The sequence below is a fragment of the Sorex fumeus genome, unplaced genomic scaffold (genome assembly GCF_029834395.1).
Source record: "Sorex fumeus unplaced genomic scaffold, SorFum_2.1 ptg000015l, whole genome shotgun sequence".
Taxonomy (NCBI): Eukaryota; Metazoa; Chordata; class Mammalia; order Eulipotyphla; family Soricidae; genus Sorex; species Sorex fumeus.
The window spans coordinates 3,801,742-3,819,426 of record NW_026606072.1 but is presented as its reverse complement, the minus strand read 5'-3'; the positions used below and the strand labels follow the sequence as shown (position 1 = coordinate 3,819,426).

At 41.1% G+C, this 17,685-nt stretch overlaps 1 protein-coding gene across 4 annotated transcripts in view; it reads left to right on the top strand.

Moving 5' to 3' along the window:
• Positions 1-2,182: 2,182 nt before the first annotated feature.
• The window catches only part of NADK2 (NAD kinase 2, mitochondrial), a 50,760-nt gene continuing 35,257 nt past the window's right edge, over positions 2,183-17,685 (top strand). Inside the window, exons 1-3 of one of the 4 annotated variants that reach the window (XM_056112139.1) lie at positions 2,183-2,667; positions 14,177-14,265; positions 16,472-16,560. In XM_056112139.1, coding sequence (XP_055968114.1) covers positions 2,362-2,667; positions 14,177-14,265; positions 16,472-16,560 — 484 coding nt within the window. In that variant the 5' untranslated portion in view covers positions 2,183-2,361. The remainder of the gene's footprint in view (positions 2,668-14,176; positions 14,266-16,471; positions 16,561-17,685) is intronic. The other 3 variants (XM_056112141.1, XM_056112138.1, XM_056112140.1) reach the window with 3 other exon arrangements.

The window sequence follows — 17,685 nt, the reverse complement described above, 5'->3', positions numbered from 1 at the left end:
GCTTGCCAACCTTTGCTGTGCGGGCAAGATACTCTCGGTAGTATGCTGGGCTCTCCGAGAGGGGTGGAGGAATCGAACCTGGGTTGGCCTTGTGCAAGGCAAACTCCTTACCACTATGCTATCGCTCTAGCCCAACTATGATAAATCATGGTTCATTAATTTTTAAAAAAGAAAAAAAGAGAAACAAATGCAAAAATATTTGCTATAAAAAGCTGTAAGCAATAATAAAAATTAAGACTCGGAAAGTTGACTTTAAAAAAAAATTAAAGATATCACAGATACTAGCATGTTTATTGATACTGAAGAGGAAATCCAATCAGAGGAAGGTTTGTTATACTCTATAAAAACATTCAAGAAGGTAACTTGGTTCAATATTATTTTAAGGCGGTGAAAAGGAATGAGATCGCAAAATGACAAAGTGATATCCCAACTGAGATGTAAAACATCTGTTGCTGTAAATGGGATCAATCCCTCCCTCCCCGCCCCAAAATGAGTTCTTATCTTTAATGCAGAAGACCTCAATTTCACATGAGTACAACCAAACTCAGAATTTGGTTAAAACTTTGGTTTTCTAGATTCATTCCCCCCCCACACACACTTTTCCTTTTTGGTCCTATGGAATTACCATCCTCCTATTCCCCCGTTTCAAACCAGTCTTCTGTGACTACTCTCTTTTCTGCTTCCTCAACATTTAATGAATTACAAAGTTTAGACTAGTAACTACAGAAAGGTCTTAGCGGGTATTCAAATTATAGACGAGAAATTCACATCTCAAAGGAATCAAGAGGTGTGCTTTTAAGCTTCCACTACTGGCAGCAGCCGTTCTAGGTAAGGGAGGGGGCCATAGCTTCCTAACACAGCAGCTGACATCCCTCAGACGCCACTGCGTGTTTCCAGAAATACACTACCTGGCACCTAGTAGGGACTCAAACTGTCAGTGAACCCAGGGCTGGTGGCGGGTAGCTGAAAAGAGCCACCGACTCAGCCCTACTTGGATTTGCTAGAACTCTAGCATTTGCATCACTCTAGTTCAGCGCTCCCATTTTATATACGCAAATAAAGTAACCCGAGCAAAGTCCAAAAGCTAGTTACCGATAGAACTGCAACTTCAAAGTCGCGGAGTGTGTCAGATTGTTAGATGGGGGCTGTCATGTGATTTTCCCTTAACAATGTGAGCGTTTATTTATTTTTTTAAATTCCATCATTACTTACTACCTTAACCTTAGGTTAAGGTAGGGTCTTACTGAAGTCACTATTCCTAAAAGTGCCCAAGTCTCCCAATCTAAGGAGCATCCCAAATTCAGATCAATAGTCCCCAAACATTGCCCTCAGAACTCTTCTCTCCAGTTACACAGTTTTCACTGCTCACTGAATAAACTACAACTTAGTATTAACCCTTCGTTTACTTTTCTGCTTCTTCAGTCCCATCTCATCTCCGCATTCAGACACGCTCCTCTCAGGGAGACTAATCATTTCTGATCAAAGAACTCCGCAACTTCATTTTTGCACCAGGCCTTTAAATCATGTAGTGGGATGCAGGTCAAGCTTTTTACAGTACCGTAGCGCAGGGACAGAAGAGCATCTCAGTTATCCTCTACGCGTTAAATGAATGAACAAAGGGCTTAAGTGCAAATACGAGAGGGTCCACGCTTACCGTTTACACTTAAGTCTTAAGCGCAAAGACAAGAGGGTCTACAGTTTCGTACTTTACCCTGACGTGCAATTACCAAAAAGAATGGAGCCTCGGGGAAGGGGAAGACTGAATCGCACCTGCCTTTCCACCAGGCTCAAAATCCCCCCCACCACACGTGGCTCCGGACCGGTTCCAGCTGGATTCCTCCGAGGCTATTCGAAAACCAAATAGAATTCCTGCACTTCCCTCTGCGCAAGCCAATCCCCGGAGCGTCTGGGGCGGGGGCGGGGGTTCCTAGCGCTCAGCTTGCTCTGATTGGCTGAAGGACTTAGCCCGGTGGGCGGGGAGTGAGCCCTGGGCCGCGGGGGAGGCGGGAGGTGCGCCGGGAGGCGTCCGTACTGCGCAGGCGCGGGCGGAGAGCGTACACAAACAAAACCCAACACCCAGAGGCGGCCGGCTTCCCTCCTCCCCACCCCCCACCCCCCACACCACCACCCCGTTTCCTCGCGCCGGGGGCTCCCCCGGCTCCCAATAGCTCCGCTCGCCCCGCCTCCGTCAACGTCTGGGCACGTCCCCCTGGTGGCGCGGGCCACGCACCGCCGTGCATTTAACCTCTGCCCGCCCGGCGCGAATGTGAGACGCTGCCCGGGCGGTGCGGGGCGGCTCGCACTCCTGGCGGCGGGCAACGGCGGCGGGAGCCCGGGCCTGCAGCCCCGGCCGGGCCGACGATGACTTGCTACCGAGGCTTCCTGCTAGGCAGCTGTCGGCGCGTGGCGGGCGGCCGGGCGGCGGCGCTGAGGGGGCCGGGCACGCCGGGAGGCCCCGCGGCGCGGCCGCGGCTCGGCGGCGACGGTGGCAGCGGCGGGCGGCACCTGGGGCAGGGGCAGCCGCGCGAGCTGGCGGGCCGTGGCAGCCGCCCCGACGGCGGCTTCCGCCCCTCCCGGGTGGTGGTGGTGGCCAAGACCACCCGGTACGAGTTCGAGCAGCAGCGGTACCGTTACGCGGAGCTCTCGGAGGAGGACCTGAAGCAGCTGGTGGGTCCCCGCCGGCCCCGCCGTGGTGTCTGGGCTCCGCTTCCAGTTCGCTCCCCGGCTCCGCTGGGGGTGGGGGGCGGCCGCAGCCCCCCCGACCGAGATCTCTGTCCCGGGCTGGACCCCCTCAGCACCCCCGGACCTCCAGTCCGTTCTGCTCCCCTGGTTTTCTCGAAGACCCCCTCAGTGCAGGAGAGGGAGGGAGAAAGGGGGTGTGGGGGGTCACAGTTCGTGCCCAGGGTCCCCACACCCCCACCCCCGCTCCACGTGCCCCAGGTTGGGGGTCACATGGAGGAAACCTTGGAAGCGGGGAGAAGGGGCTCCGTAGCCGGAAGGTTTGGGGATACACTTAGATCCTCGCCACCCCCACCCCATGTTGCAGGGGAGAGGAGCGGAATTAACTCTGATCCCAAGAAGGGTGTGAGGGTGGTGGAGGACCGGACATTCTGGGGAGAGCTACCCCCATCCCCCCAGATGTGGGGGCCCCCGCTGCGGGTCGCGGAGGAGAGGGCGAAGGTGCCGCGGACACACCCCCTTTCGCGCAGCGGGGCCGCGAGGCCTGAGACTCAGCCCGCCCAGGACGGCCTCGCCTGCGCTGGAGCTGCTAGCGCCAAGGCACCGGGGCTGCAGTGCGTTTCCCAGGCACACGTGTCTCGGGAGAAGGGAGAAGAGCCACTTCTGGGCTACTAAGGAAGGTCGAGACAAAGGAGCGGGCAGGAAACTGGCTCAAGTATGGTATCAGGAGACTGTAAAGTCACAGTTCTTCCATAGCTGGCACAAGTAGGATTGATGCCTTTGCAAAGTATATACAACTATTCGAGGGGGCAAAAGGGCCCCGATCTCTCTTCCCTTTCTTTTTAGAAACTTCTGAGCCTTTGCTGCCCACCACACCAACACTCCGGAAGGGCAGGTGACGGTGCTGTCACGAGCACCCAGTCCAGGAAAATCGCCCTGGGCATGTTGACACTGCACCAGAAGCTTTGCCATTAACTACCTTAAACTACTTTTGTAGAATTCAGTGCAAGAGAAACACCCCATTGTAAGCTTTTGGTCTGGTTTGCCACCTTTAGCAGAATTTTGGTAGTATTTGTAGAGGCATCACAATGAAGTTTTAAGTCATCTTTGCTCCAATACTGATCTACTTTTAGCATGATTTCTGGATTCTTTAAGAGTTCATTGAAGCCCCTGGCAGTTCCCTGATGGAGGTGTACTAGGTGTGGATTTGTTTTCTCTCCCCAAGAAATTTTTACATTCTTTAAAGAGTTAATCAGCGAGCAGTTCTTTTTTAATGTAGGAGTATTGTTATTTATTCAGCCATTGATTAAGCTGATTGAATTGGACATGAGCTCCACATTCCTTTTTTTTTTCAATTTTTTTTAATTGGATATTCGTGAGATAGACCATTACAAAGCTGTTCAGCCAGCAGTTTACCCTGAGGCGGGAGTAGTTGAATTGGTATTAGGAAATGAAATTGGGGTGAAGCAAAAGTAGGAATGTTTCTTTTGGGGAAGAGGGTGACACTTGGGTTGTTCTTCTATTTTTGCGAGATGTATACGTTCCAAAATAGTCCAATGCATGCATAAAATACTCTGTCATACAGTTTTATGGAAATCTCCCATAACAATGTGAAATAATAAAATTGGTGGCTTGTTCAGAGTGGCAGAACCTGTGGAGTCAGGACTTGCTAGGCCCAGGATCTGTGTGATTAAATTCTAAAAGTGGGTTTTTGTCATTTGTTTGTTTGGGGGTCATGCTCAGCAAACATATCCAGTCCCAGGAGCACCTTGACCCTGTAGTATTCTCTCTGCCCCCAGGTTCTATGCATCTTTTAGTTACCCTGGGCCTATGTAGTGAAAACTTTTAGTGTGGTAGTTTTTTAAGTGCTTGCATTCTTGTTCTGTAAGTGAAAGACTACTTCTGTAAGATGGATTAATAACCACCAGGGACCTAGAAAGTGCTTGCATTTTGGACAGTGCTTAGTTTTCCGAAGGCCTCAAGAAAATGGAGCCATCTGAATTATTTTCTTGTACTCTGAACTAGGGTGTCAGTAAGCAAAAGTTGTTTTTTATTCTCTTTTTGGGTCATACCCTGCGATGCACAGGGGTTACTCCTGGCTCTGTACTCAGGAGTTACTCCTGGCGGTGCTCAGGGGACCATATGGGATGCTGGGAATTGAACCTGGGTCAGCTGCATGCAAGGCAAACGCCCTACCTGCTGTGCTGTCTCTCCAGCCCCTGCAAAAGTTCTTAAATGTAGACAGATTGCTAAGTCTTTAGAAACAGAACTTCTAATGTACCTATCTTTTGAGTATCTGAGGAGATATCTCTACTTGGTAAATATTTCTCTGTTGCTCAGTAATACTTTTTGCCAGACAACTTTGGAGTAAAACCTTAGGTACTATAGAACATGGCATTTTGCAAACATCAGGGAATAGAATAGTCTTCTTGTTACAATTAATGTTTATTGGTTTAGTTCTATATTGAATTGAATTCGTTTTGTTATGCCAGTATTCAGGGTGGTATGAGGTGAAGCCCAGACAGAGATTGGGAACAAGACAAAGGATTCTGGACTATGTGAAGTTGTTCTAAAGTGGTATTCTGTAAATCGGAATGGTAAGATGGTTGGTATTATTTGCTAGTTTTGCTGGCGTAAAAGATACTAAGATTTACGAATTGTGTGAATTGGGTATGAAAGGAACTGGACAGGTGCTTACCTGTGTCTTGGATACCTTGGCTACTGGTCCATAGTAACCTGAAATTTTGTATTAATCAGAGGTTTCTTTGTTGTAGCAGTTATGGTTTTGTTGCAAACAGGTTTCTTATTAGGTAACCTGTTAAAATGCAAATGGAAGGCCAAGGAATGAGTGCAGGTATAATTTATCCCCAGTAACCACATTGTTGTCTAACTTTAAGGAACCTAAATGATTAGAAGCAATACCTAGTTGATAAAATAGCTACAGAATAGATTTATTCTATTTATTCATCCTTCAAACTGGGCCAAACTTTGACTTAAAACAATATTTTTTATGTGTTACATTGCTTTAAAAAAACACACATTTTTTTTCTTCTCCTAAGTGATCTATGACTTTTCTTGTGAATATCTTTCTTTTTTTCTCCTCCAAGGATTTCTAACTGCCCAGGACTTGCAAGAACTAATTAGACTATTACAGTTTACTTGTGTCTTATGAAATGTAGCTGTTGGCAAATGGGGACTTTCATTAACTGGTTCGTTACACTCGTGGATTAGACCTTTAGAAGAACCAAAGCTGATTGGGAAAAGCTTTGTATCATAAGCACACCTTCCTGGCCATTGAGAAGAGTTTAATTTAAAATATCTTAATGTAAAGCCCGTAAATGAGAAGTTTCCAAGCTCTTCTTTGCCCTAACACAATGCCAGAGGTATCCGCATTCAAAGATCTCCACTTCCAGGTTTTAAAAAACTATAATGGGATTGAATGATTTCATCTACCAGTCTCTTTATTGTTAGGTAATCTGTATTAAGTTATTGCTCTCATGAATTTGGGAGATGTCGTGCCTTGGATTTTGTTTACCTTATTTTGATTTCTTAAACTATGGTATAAATTGGGTTGTAGTTCTTGGACATGTAATTCTTATGCCACATGGTATGCAGTGAGTACAGTGTATGCAATATGAGTATTTGCCAAATTGAGCAACTATGTTTCCGTCATACCTCCCGAACCTTCAACAGAACTTCGTTCCTTTGAAATCTTCCAAGTACAGGCACCAGCTCTGTCTATCTAAAATGAACATCTGGCCACTGTACTTGTCTGTTCAGATCGCAAAAGCTCCCTGTAACCTGTAGAGTCATGTAGGGAATTTGTTAAAACGCAGATGCCCGAATTGCACCTCTTGTCACCCCCAGCTCCAGTTGGTGAAGAATTACCAGATTCTACCTTTTCGGGCTTTTTTTTTTAATATCTTTTTTTCTCACCATGACCCCTTCCAACTTATTTCCTACCTCTGACCTCTGTCTTGCCAGTTGGCCCTCTAGTCGCATGTAAATTTTCCTCCTCATATAAAATTTTACTAGTGAAGTCCTTGGAATATCTGGGGGTCCCACAGGGGGGCTCTCTGGCCCCCCGTAGAGAAACATTGCTGTAAGTGATCACCTTCTTGTTCCTTAGTATGTCAAACAAGACACTTTATGAGCTGGCTCCTTTCTACCTTTTGAACTTAATTTTAAAATCACATCTTTTCTTGACCTTGCATTAATTTCAAACACTTTAATTTCCACTTGATGTTATGCTGATTTCACTGTATTGATGAATATCATATTAAAATAGTTTAAAATATAGAATTCAGAAGAGTATATAAATGGAAAGTCTTAATCTTGTCCTAGGCACTCATTTTTTGTTTGGAAAGTAAGCAGTGTCAGCTTTTTCTTAGGTTTCCTTCCAGAAATAATGTAGAAATCCAGATCAACAAGGTGAAATGTTCTTTTTCGTTTTCTCTTTTGGCACAAGCTAAGCTATTCACCCTTTTGAAGAAAAACATAGTATGTATAGTAATCCATTGTGTGCCATCTTAATTTATTAAACTGCATCTATATTTTAAGAATGTATCAATTATACATGTGCAAATCAAACTCAAAGCTGATTGCCTAAAAGTGAAATTATCGACTCAAAAGTCATGCACATTTGAAAACTTAATAGATTTTGTCTCATGGCTTCTCTTGAAAGTTTCAGTACATACTTTCACTAGCACTTGTGTAAAGGTGCTTGTTTTTCCATAAACAGTTTATTCCCTACAAGAGCTTTTCTGGTTGAATATGTTTGAGACACATGAACCTAAATAAAAGATTTTACTTGAACATGAGATTTCTTGGTTTTGCCAGAAAATTTTTTAAATTCTGTGAAGCACAAATTAGAAAATGGAAACAGAAGGTATACTATCTCTTACATGAAGGTTTTATAGAAGACTTAGCTGATGTAAGAGAACTGAAATCACAGTTGAGAATGGTTGACCAATTTGTTTAGAACCTGGATTTTTAACTTTCACATTTCAACTGGGGAGAAGTTTAAAAAGAAAACCATGTAAACCAGCCCTGAGAATAACAGATTCTCTGATCACTTTTCTAATTTTAGTTGTATGAATTGAAAGTGTTTATTGATGAACATTAATACCTTCCTGGCTAGTAAAGTGTAAATGGACTTATGTGAAATCCAAATTATATGCAACTGTATCAGTTATTTCATACCTTAGAAAAATTTATTACAGATTATTATTTTTTGGAGGGTCACACCCAGTGATGCACAGAGGTTACTCCTGGCTCTGTGCTCAGGAACTACCCCTGGCGGTGCTCAGGGGACCAATCGGGATGCTGGGAATCGAACCCTGGTCAGCCGTGTGCAAGGCAAACGCCCTACCCTCTGTGCTATTGCTCCAACTCCACAGATTATTTTTAAAAAAAATAATGAACAGTAGTTATGAATCGTGAAGGAAATTAGATCAACATTTGTAAAATATTTCTTCATAATAAGTCAGTCGGTTCTCTTCTTTCTAATTCAAATCCAGTAGAATTAAGACATGACAGTAGTTCTTGGCCTATGTAATCATTATGATTAAGTCTTAATATATTGAGTATTTATGGTTCTCAGGCAGGAGTAGAAATATGATTGATTTAATTATAGTATTATGTAGTAAATACATTTTAGATTAAGACCTGGAGATCTTAATTTTGAATCTGGCAGCACAGTGGAGTGCAGACCTTGCATATGTGCAGACCCTAAGTTTTATCTTGCCTTATTCTGCCTTCTTTGACTTCGCAAAATTGAGCAAGCCATCTTCCTCCCTCAGCCACTATGACTTTGAAATAATAAATTTCTAATTTTCCTTTTTAAATTCAATTGATTTTGAAGATAATCAGATTAAATTATCTAAACTAGTGTTTATAATTTAGTTTAAAGCATAATTATTTTCCCTAATTTTTACATCTTACAATGATAATCATCATATAAATATCAGATTTACTGTATATCTAAAATGAGACTAATTTGGTTACTTTGAAGTTTCTCTATTAAGATTGCTGAAGTAACTGAAGATTTGTTGAACTTTGTTCTACATTACATGCTTGTATATAACTTTATGTTTTTTATCCATCTAATTTCTTAAAGTTATATTCTGAATTTTTAACCTTTTATTGAGAAGTACTTTCCTAATGGTGAAAATAAAGGTTATAATCTGCTTTTAAAATACTTGTTTGCAGTGTCACAGTTACCAGTGAATATTCAGTACATTTGTTGATTAGCTTATTTAAAGTAGCACTTTTAAATAATTATTTACAATCTATTGACTTCTCACCTCATAAGTGTTAGGCATCATGCTAGGCTCTGGAAAATTAAGGTGAATAAACAGTTTCTATATGTACGCTGAAAAAAAATTAAATGTCTGAAGAAAATGTATTAAATCCTAACATAACTATTTATAAGTGATATGTGAGAATACTCAAAAGGAAGAGTATAATTTAGGGATGATCAGCGTGAAAAGGAAGAGCTTTGAGGCTTTTTTTCAACTCTTGAGTTGGCTTTTTAGTGATCGTTTTCAGTTATGAAGAGTATTTTTACCACATTAAAAAGTTTCAAAAGAACTAGACACTTGTGTATCCAGTTAACTAGACATAACATACGTTGTAATATTTGCTTCAGGTATATTTGAAAGAAATGTTCTGAGTATAGTCCTGTTCTCACTTTCTCCCTTTTTCTCTCTCCAGAGGTAATGACTAACCTGAAATAATTATGTGTGTATATATGAATAAAATGTATACATATATATCGCATTAGGGACTGGGGAAGAGAGATAGCTGGGAGGGGTGGAGTGCAGGCCTTGCATATGTGAGGCTCTAAGTCTTATCTTGCCTTCTTCTGAATACTGCAAGGTATGACCCTGGTAACCCCCAGTATAACCAGTCCCAAGTCTCCACTCCCGAGAGTATCACTGGGAGTATCCCCTGACCCCCATGGTTGCTGAGGAGCCCCAAAATGTTGTATCAGTAATATCATATTTAGAATAAGTGCCTATTTAGATCATTGGTTTCTTATTCACAATTAGATTTAAAACAAATTTGTATTATATGTTAGCCCATTTAAACTGCTGCATAATATTCCATTGGGGAGGTAAAATAGCTTGCTTCTTTTTTTGGTTTGTTTTTGTACTATTTTAAAAAATGGAATTAGAAGTAGAAATAATTTTTAATAGGCATTGAGTAACTCTGATTTCCATAATCTCATCAGCACGTGGTAGACTAACATTGTTGCCAAAGTGATGGTAGTGAAATGTTTTAATTTTCGAATGTTTGAAGAATTTTGAGTTTATGTCTTTTTTGCCATCAAATGTTGTAACTAGTCCACAGTCAGAAAAATTTTACATTATGACAGTACATATTTGAAATAAAAAGTAACATGAAACAATTCAGCCTTATAACATAGTTTGCTTGAGCAGGCCCAGTAACGTTTCCATTGTTTTGAGATTTTTGTTACTGTGTTTGGCATATTGAATACATCGTGGGTAGCCTGCCAGGCTTTGCCGCACGGGTGAGATACTCTCAGTAGCTTGCCGGGCTCTCCGAGAGGGGTGGAGGAATCGAACCCAGCTCGGCCGGGCTGGCTGCGTGCAAGGCAAATGCCCTACCGCTGTGCTATTGCTCCAACCCTGGACACCATATGAAGGGGTAGATATTCAAATCCAAACCTTAGCCCTACTCTTTGTTCACATGAATGGAATGAGAAATATTAGTTTTTTGGTTTTATTATTGAAATTTTTTAGCATTCTGTGCTAGTATGAAAAACTTTTCTGGTTATGGTGGTAGTTAGGTTGGAGGAATGGGAAATAAGGATTTTTAAAGAAGGACCTACTTTAGAGATTCCAGAGGCAAGTTATTGTGTGAGACCAGATAAGAGTTGATGTCCAAATATTCCACGAGTTGCTACACAAATATATAGCACAGATCGGAGAAACAATTTGCAGGTTTAACTATTTGGCTGCACTACTGACTACGTGGAAGTCACGAGGGAAGAATCAAACATGAAGCCTGAGCTTATTCTGTTGACTAAGTAAATGGAAATATTATTAACTGATTGCTATGTAGAACTCCGAAAGCAAATTAGGAGGAATGTGTAATTGGATTTGGATGATTTGGGGGAGAGGTACTTGAACCAGTAGGTGGATATAAAGGTAGGCATTTTTTTTATGTAGAAGTACTGCTATTTATTCAGCCACTGATTAGCTGATTGAATTGGGCATGAACTCTACTATAAAGGTAGGCATTTGAAAATTTGTTCCCATAGCTCAGGAGAAAGATATGAGCTAGTAGGCGGCATAGACTTCATAGTTAGGGTCTATACTTGATAGCAAATCTCAGAATAGTGAGGGGAACAGGTGAATAGTCCAGGGAAGAAGTGGGAACTGACAAGAAGGTAAGAAGACCAAAGATGGAATCGTAAGTAATGCCAACATCTAAGGGAGTGGGTTAACAGAACTAAAGTGAGGAAAACTGAAGTAGGAAGAGAACAGTGGGGGAATGCCTGGGAGAAAGGTAAGTGGGATAGAAAGTTGCCAAAAACAATTAAGGGAGAGGGCTACGGTTCCCTGCGCTCAGTGAATAGTTCATTTTCTAGCAGTTAATTGGATGTCACTAATTCCTTTAAGCAATTTTGAGTAATTTTGACCTACTATTTAGTTGTGTAGATGTCATTTAAATTGTGCTTAGTGAAATTATATAACAAACCATCATCACAAAAGTTTCATAATTCTGGGCTGGAGCGATAGCACAGCGGTAGGGCGTTTGCCTTGCACGCAGCCAACATGGCCGACCCGAGTTCGATTCCTCCGCCCCTCTCGAAGAGCCCGGCAAGCTACTGAGAGTATCTCACCCGCAAGGCAGACCCTGGCAAGCTCCCTGTGACTTATTCAATATGCCAAACACAGTAACAACAAAGTCTCCAATGGAGACGTTACACAGTAACAACAAAGTCTCCAATGGAGACGTTACTGGGCCCGCTTGAGCAAACCGATGAATAACGGGAGGACTGTGATCGTGAAATTATATAACAAACCATCACAAAAGTTTCATAATTCTGTGTTAAATTGAAAAAAATCACATTTCCTTCCCTCACTGATAATTCTTAATGTAATTAGTGTGTAAAATGGTGATTTTCAAAGGACTAATAACAGGTTTTTAAACACTATAATAAATTCCATTTTGGTCAAGGAAAATGCCTCTAATACTTCAACAAGAATAGTCTTCTCCCCTCGGTGCAATGTCTGGGTGTCACAGTTAGTTGTGATGCTCAGCATGGCAGCATACTTTATTTGCAGTACCTCCACACAGGCTTGCTAGGGGACACACTCATTTAGTTGAGGTGTTTGCCAGGGCTCCCACTTGGAGCATGCACATACTTGGCTGCCCTGGAGATTGCACACTCTCTTGTGGTGCCAAAGGTCCCAGATAACAAAGCTTCCGGGACCAGGCGCAGTGCATGTGGAGACAAGAAGGATTGAACTCCTGGCCTCTCACTTGTAAGGCAGGTGTTTTCAGCCACTGGGTACCACTGAGTGTCTTAACACACATATATTTTATTTTTATTACTTTGTAGTGCCAGGGATCAAATCCAGAGCCTCACACATGCAAGGCTTGTGCTTTGTCACTAAACCCACATCATTGTATAAACTGTAAAAATTAGTGAGTTAAGACCTTTACGTTGATGCTTTTTTATTCAGTGATTTTTTTAAAAAATGCCTCTTTTTTCTGCTTATTTTGGCAGTTCATGAACCTTAGTACAACCATTCAGAACTTTAAAGAAAATAATATAGAAACTTGTATCCTTTAATTAAATACATCGAGCATATATCATTGGAGAATTAGTTCACAAGAAATTTGAGAGGGAACAAGGATTTGAAATGACATTTTAATTTCTAGTTATGTCGCTTAATTTCTAGCCCTATAAAGTGTTCATTCTTAAAACCATGGTAACCAGTGTATTAGAAAACTAGGGGCATATTAGTTAAGATGCCTGTTAGACTTCCAGGGAAAGATGTCAAATTGGGTACATTCATTTGGAATCATAGTTCCATGTTGGAAGTGACAGTTGAGTCATCAGCATCACTATACAATTTTAATTTGGTGGGGAGCCACATCCAGCTCTGCTCAGGGCTTATTCTGGACTTTGTGCTCAGGGACCAAATCTGGTGGGCAGTGTTTGAGGGGGGACCTTATGTGGTGCTAGGTATTGAACGGGGGTGAGCACTCCTTACCTGCTCTACCACCTCTCTTTTTTCAAGCTTTGAGCCTAGAAATCTCAGGGAGAAAGTAAACAAGAAAAGCATTTTGAGCATATTCATTGAGTTGGTTGCTAATTTTTGGTTTCATCGTTGGGTTATGATAGAATTAATCTCAACTCAGCATAATGTTCATAGACAAAATACTGGGAAGGTAAGAATCAAGACATTATCACTAATTATCTCAGGTTAATAAACTGTGTAACTTAGCTTTTAAAAATATGTCCTTTTATGTTATTTTAATAAACTTCTTTAAAAAGAAAATGCTATCTAGAAACTTATTTTATAATTCAGTAAGCAATGACTTGAGAGTATACTTATGATTGTATATTGTATAACTACTTGAAAAACTGATTTTGTTCACAAAGAGGCAGTGTATAAAGGATTTGGAAAAGGAACAAAAATAGCATGCTTTTAAACTGTTATTCACAGTAGTGAACAGTTTTCCAGCTTGATTAAAAGGATATTGAGGATATTTAAAAACTTCTGTCTCGACATTTTATTTTGGACATAGACATTTTAAAGAATACTACTAATGGTGAGATAACAGTCTTATGAAATGTCACTAGAGTCAACTAGGACAGGTAATTCTTTTAGATTATTGTCTATATCTGAAGTTAACCATTCTCAGGGAGCAAACTAGCCCTCTGTTTGGATAACAAATTGCAAATAGAGTTCACAAATCTTGGATTTGCAGCACATGAGTGCTACAGATCCAAGTGGAACAAAGGTCAGCTAAGGCTTTCATGTAGTTGTATGTAATATGTTTAAAATCTATTTAAAAAATGAAGCCATTCAGGGCTGGAGTACAGTGGGGAGGGCGTTTGCCTGACATGCAGCCAACCCGGGTTCAATCCCTGGCATCCATATGGTCCCCCAAGCACCTCCATGAGTAATTCCTGAGTGCAGAGCCAGGAGTGACCCCTGAGCATTGCAGGTGTGACCCAAAAAAGCAAATAAATAACATTCATGCTGTAAAATGTACCAATTTTGAGAGCTTGTTGACGAATATGATTCAGAAAAGTTAATGCTGCATTTGGTCTTAAAATTAAATTGTGATTTTTTAATAAAATCTAAATTGTCTAGTTTAAATTTATAGGTGTTACAGGGAATTATTAAAATTAAAAATTATTAGAATTCAAAACTATTTTACATAGGGCTTTATAAAGAATATGAATATATATCATGTAATAAGACAAATTTATTTCTTATTTGTTTAGCTTGCACTGAAAGGCTCTAGCTACAGTGGACTTCTGGAACGACATCATATTCACACCAAAAATGTAGAGCATATTCTTGATAGTTTACGGTAAGCCTATGGAATTGGTATTAAGTGGGCTTTTTTATTTAGGACTTCCTTAATAGTAATTATTTCCATTATAAGATAATTTCCAAATAATTATGTTGTGGTCAGTGGATTTGATACAGAGTTTCTGTATCAAAAAATGGAGAATTTTTATTATACTCTGAAAAGTTTACAGCATCTCCTTAATAAAAGTATCTGTTCTACATGAGTTAATTCATTACTTAACGGATTTCAACTGTGTGCCATTTTTAGTTTTTAAATGGAATTAGTGGATTATAGTGATATTTAGTGTATTATTCTCTGATGACTAAGGGTTACCATTATAGAAATCAATTAATTTGTGGTCAGGGGGCTAGTGAACAGCGTGAATGCTTTGCATGCTGGAATCCCAGGTTAATTCTTGGCACCAGATGGTCTCCCAAGTACTGTACTAGGAGAAGCCCCTGAATATCATTAGGTATGGCTTAAAACAAAAAGAAAACAGTTAATCTGTGACTAAATGAATACTTTTATGTGTTATGAGAATCAGTGTAAAAACATTCAAATTGGAATGTTTTCTTTTAAAAATTTTGTGTGGTATCAAGGTTGAACCCAGACTCTCATATATGAAAGGCAGTGTTTTTTGGTTGAAATTAGAAAGACTCCTAAGCATTGTTTTAGTGACTGGAATTCAGTGACCATGAACTGAATTTAAAGTAGTGTCTATCCCAAAATCTTGGAATAACCCAAGTGTCTGAGCGATAGCACAGCGGGTAGGGCGCTCGCCTTACAAGCGGCCAACATGGCCGACCCGAGTTCGATTCCTCCGCCCCTCTCGGAGAGCCCGGCAAGCTACCGAGAGTATTCGATATGCCAGACACAGTAACAACAAAGTCTCCAATGGAGACGTTACTGGGCCCGCTCGAGCAAATCGACGATCAACGGGAGGGCCTTTACCTTACCTTAACCCAAGTGTCCAAGAACAGATGACTGGATAAAGATACTCTGATATATATATATATATATACTACTACTACTAGCCAGAGTACTACTTGGCTAGAGAACATGAAATCATGCGTGAAATTGATGTTAAATCTAGAGTATCATGCTGAGAAAGGTTAGTCAAAAGGAGAAGAACAGACAGAGAATAACCTTTTTTTGTGTGTGGGATGTAAAGTGTCATAGTAGGCATAGGAACTGAGACCTGGACTTCAGTACGAAGCATACCACAGCGGGGATGTGGGCTGGGAATAGGATGGCAAAGGCACTAGAACAATGGTGGAGGGAAGTGGGTATTCTTGATGGAGGATGTGATGCAGGAATGTTTCACGCATGAAACCCTATCATTAACAATATTATCAACCACGGTACCTAAAACTTAAGAAGACATAATAATGCTGGAGCCAGAGAGATAGTACAGCAGGTAGGCCAGTTGGCCTTGCACGTGGCAGATCAAGGTTCAGTTCTTGCTATCCCATGAAGCCGATTCAATTCTGAGCCCACCAGGAGTGATCCCTGAGTGATGAGCCAGGAGTAAGCCTTGAGCATCTCTGGGTGTGGCCCCCAAACCAAAAAAAGCACAAATTAAAAGTAGTGCCATTCAATTTTAGAATGAAAAATTGTCTCTCTAGGAAATCAGTTTTCTGGGCTGATTCATTTTTTAAGTAATGTATTTTAACAATACAATTTAGTAAAGCATTTTAGTAGAGATAAAGGCCCTCCCATTGATCGTCGATTTGCTCGAGCGGGCCCAGTAACGTCTCCATTGGAGACTTTGTTGTTACTGTGTCTGGCATATCGAATACTCTCGGTAGCTTGCCGGGCTCTCCGAGAGGGGCGGAGGAATCGAACTCGGGTCGGCCATGTTGGCCGCTTGTAAGACGAACGCCCTACCTGCTGTGCTATCGCTCCATATTAGTAGAGAAAATAAAAATAAATTCTAATTAATCAATATTGCTATTTGCCAGAGAATATAAAATGTTTTAAAATAGACTTTGAGATTATGGATTGTCATTAACTTTGAGCATATTCATATGCTTCCTGGCTTATAGTTAAGTATGTTGTGATTCAATGAAAATGAAACTAACCTTATAAAGCTAAGTATGAGTTTATTTATAAAATGAACTTACTTGTTTTATATCTCTGTTGCATTTATATGCCTACAGATAAGTAGAAGTTTATTCCTTTGTGTTAAGTGAAAAATTTATGTAACCTTTACTCTTTGTCTTAGGAACGAGGGTATTGAGTTTCGTCTTGTAAAGAGGAGAGAATATGATGAAGAGACCGTTCAATGGGCGGATGCCATCATAGCTGCAGGAGGTAATCATTTTATAGAGATAAAGGTGTTGGGATTTGAAAATGTTAATACTTGACTATACATATTTTCAAGTATCCCATGGGTTATATAATGACGCTGTCAGAATCCAACCACAAGGCAAACTGGGCTTTTTAGGATTAGGTTTATGTTTATAAAGATAGTGCTTTGTTAAAGTTTTCCTTTCCTCTTTTTTTTTTCTAATAGGCACCATTGCTGTGGTGCTGGGGTGGGAGGTGAGGATGGTACCACTTCTGGTGATGCTCTTGCCCTGGCAGTGCTATGCTTGGGCACTGCAGTGCCACCCCCGCAGTGCTTGGGGGCTCACAAGGTCGTATCTAGTGATTTGGGTCAGCGTTTTACTTTTGTAACAAATGACATTATTGTGACATTCTCTGCATATAGTCTTGTGTGTGTTTTTAAGGTGTGTATTTCATTCAAATCTGATTGACTTTCTATGACTATAATTACTAATTTGGTTAAGTTATGCTTAACTTGAGTTTAATGAGATTATAAAGATTTCATCCCTCTTTGACCTCATATACTTACTTTATTTTTTTTTTGAGCTTTACTAAAATAGTAATCATTCTTTCTAAAGCTTAAAATTGACAGTGGTGGTTGGTAACATCTAAACTAGAACATTTTGGGTATTTCTCATTCAAATAATTTATGAATTTAGAAAAGGAAATTGGAAAAGGAAAGAAGATTGACTGATAGAAGTGTAGGATTGGACAGGTGGTTCCTAGGAAGGGTTCCTACCGCATTCTATAGTACACAGCATAGCACCCCTTGGTTTAGACATACCTGATCTAAAAAGTCAGTTGTTTTCTTTGGGAATTTTGGGGCCTCATCTGATGGTGCTTGGGGTGGACCCTCAGTGTCAGGGACGGAACCAGGGCCAATTGCATACAAGTCAAGCACCTTGATCTCTGTACTAAAATGTCAGTCTTGCTGCTGTTGAGAAACCCTGGGTTAGAGTGGGAGTGATAATGCAAAGGGACTGTGGTAGGGAGTAAGATTTTCACTGAGAGAGAGGGGGCAGGAAAGGGAGGGAGAGAGAGAGACAGACAGAGACAGAGAGACAGAGAGAAAGAAGGAAAGTGCCTGCCATAGATACAATCTAGGAGGAG